Source organism: Humulus lupulus, chromosome X, assembly GCF_963169125.1.
Source record: "Humulus lupulus chromosome X, drHumLupu1.1, whole genome shotgun sequence".
In the NCBI taxonomy this organism is placed as follows: domain Eukaryota; kingdom Viridiplantae; phylum Streptophyta; class Magnoliopsida; order Rosales; family Cannabaceae; genus Humulus; species Humulus lupulus.
Window position 1 is genome coordinate 45,428,495 of NC_084802.1, and position 2,581 is coordinate 45,431,075.

The window sequence follows — 2,581 nt, forward strand, 5'->3', positions numbered from 1 at the left end:
TGAAATTTAAAAATAAAAAAATAAAAAAAACTTATGAGAAGTTTACTTAATGGGAAGAGATATGTAGAACCACCCTTCTAGTAGTTGAATACACTCATACCGAAGGAACTTCCCTTCGGTCAGGAGAAACAATCCTTTATTTTATTTTTATTATTGTACATCTTTGTAGCTCATCAATATTTATTTCTTCTTATGAGTCAATCAATTATATGCTCTTGCATATGTGGTGGGATTTTTGTACTCAAGTCCTCGGACTCATATTTTAGGTGCATATTTAGTTTTAAAGCTTTATTATCCAATTTTCAAGAAACGTCTCTTTTAATGTTGGTCGCAAAAGCAGTCCATGAATCGTCTTTTGTTTAAACAATGAGTTTTTTCATACGGAAAAAAAAAAATCTCAACTCTAGTTTTTTTATCTTTTCAATCATAATGTCATTCGATCACTCTCTAAAAAAAGAAAAAAAAAATCTTAAATTATTTGCCCCTTATTTTATTTATTTGTCTTTCACATTCGAATTTTGCTAAAGAAAATTTCATCATTGGTTCAAGTTCAACCACTTCATCTATGTACAAATGAAATAACCACATAGGATGACACGACAATGACAAGTATTGCATTTGCTAGCTCTATTTCCTCATAGTCAAAGTCAATATTCAAAATATCACGGCAAAGATCTAATATTTATTGTCCAATTAAAATCAAATACATAATACAATATCATTTATTATCTTACGACAGAATTATTAATTTAGAAAAGAAAAAAAAGTACGGATCATTCCATACACGACAAGACGTACTATTTAGCTACTGACTTGCTTAATTACAAAGCTCACGGGCAATGCCCAAACGAGAATTGGCAACATCGAACAAGATCCTCAGATTCTGCTGCTGCAAGTTAGCGATCACGTTTAGCACAGAGTTCACGTTCATTGGCGCCGCTGCCATCGCCAGGCACGCCACCGTCCCTGCGCTACTGTGTATCAAGCTGTTCTCCAATGGCAGCTTCAGGTCCATCCCAGTGAAGTGTAGCGTTATCAACGGTGCTAACATTTCTCTCTTCCCTTCGAAACACGTGTCGAACGCCCCAAGCGTCGAGAACGGTCCCTGAACTTGTTTCCTGAACTCCTCCCTTATCGCCGCGTAAACGGGTTCCACGAACCGGGTTATCACCGTTCCCGAGTCTATTACGGTTCCGGATCCGGTTTGCGGGTTGAAGGCTAGGAATTCTGGGGCTATGGGGACCAGGACCCGTCCCACGCTGAGTCCGGTGAGGTTTACGTAGTAAAGGGATGGTCGGTGCGGGTTTTTGAGTAACGGGGTGGTCCGGATGTTCTTGGGTTGACCCAATGGACCGAGTTTGAGTGACCCAGAGAAGTAGAAGGACTTGAAGCTGGGCAAGCAGTAGGAGAATACTCCGGAGTAGAGTGAACCGGACTGAGAGAGCAATGACATGGGGCCCCGACCTAGGCCCAATAAGCCTTGTGGCGGAACGGACCCACCAGAGACGGCGTTGATGCACCCGAAAGAGAAATTCGGGATAACGTCATTGGCCAAACGCAAAGAGTCGTGGGACAAGGAGGCGGAGAAGGAGGAATCTCCGCCGTAGGTTTGGTTAAAGACACAAGGGGAGGTTCCGGTGACCGGGCAAGAAAGTCCGCGGACCTGAGCGCATTGGGAAACAGAGCAATCCAATGGGCTGAAAGTGGTGGATGAGTTTGGAGAGAAAATGGTGGATGAGCAGCCCGTGCAGCCCGAACATGGGGCCCAAGCTGCGTCGCTACTGGTATCCAGAACCATGAATAGAAGCTGGCCCGGGGTGCCTATCTTGGCCCGCACTACGTAGTTTCCAATGTGAAGGGTCTCCTGGCCCGAAGCAATTGGGGCTGAGGTGGTCTTTTGGGCCGCCAGGGTGGACAAGTATTTGAGGCGTTGCGGGTCTTTTGACGCCATGTTGATGACTGTGTTGACTAAGGTGTCGGCCTTCGTGGGGGTAAAAGGAGAGCATTTGCTGTAGATGGGTATGACAGAGAGATCTAAGCCGTTTGATTGAGCACAGGGATCAGAAGCACTGTAGGAGGAGATAAAATGAGCACACAAGAAGTAGTAGTAGAAGAAGAAGAAGAAAGTGGACATTTTCATGTTGTTCATGATGATGAGATAACGTTTGTTATCTATGTGATAATGTGCATGCGCATTGGAGGTAGATAAGAAGACCTTTACATATATATGGAAAACTTATTTAGTGGCTAGCTAGCGCTTTAGAATAGAATTACGGGAATACCCTTATTTTTGGCTATTTGTCGATCCACTGCATTGATTAGTATTGACATTGAGTGAATCTTTGGAATGCAATGGCCGTTTTGGGGTGTAATTAATTTTTAAAGCAAAATCAAGATTATAAGCATGTGACATAATAATAAATGGCCAAGTTGGGGGGTATGAATATGATAATGTGGGGCTAAAAAAAACGACAATGATCGAGTCTTGTTTTCTGCCATGATTGGAGGGATCGATCTAGCTAGCTAAGGAAAAGTACCAGACATACATGTGTTTATCTAAATCTCTCAAGTAATACAACAC

General features: G+C 42.7%; 1 protein-coding gene across 1 annotated transcript; it reads right to left on the reverse strand.

Moving 5' to 3' along the window:
• Positions 1–660: 660 nt before the first annotated feature.
• On the reverse strand, positions 661–2,191 carry LOC133803752 (aspartyl protease AED3). The gene has a single exon (XM_062241865.1). It carries the CDS (start codon positions 2,147–2,149, stop codon positions 818–820), a length of 1,332 nt encoding a protein of 443 aa, XP_062097849.1. The 5' UTR covers positions 2,150–2,191; the 3' UTR covers positions 661–817.
• Between the last annotated feature and the right edge of the window lie 390 nt (positions 2,192–2,581).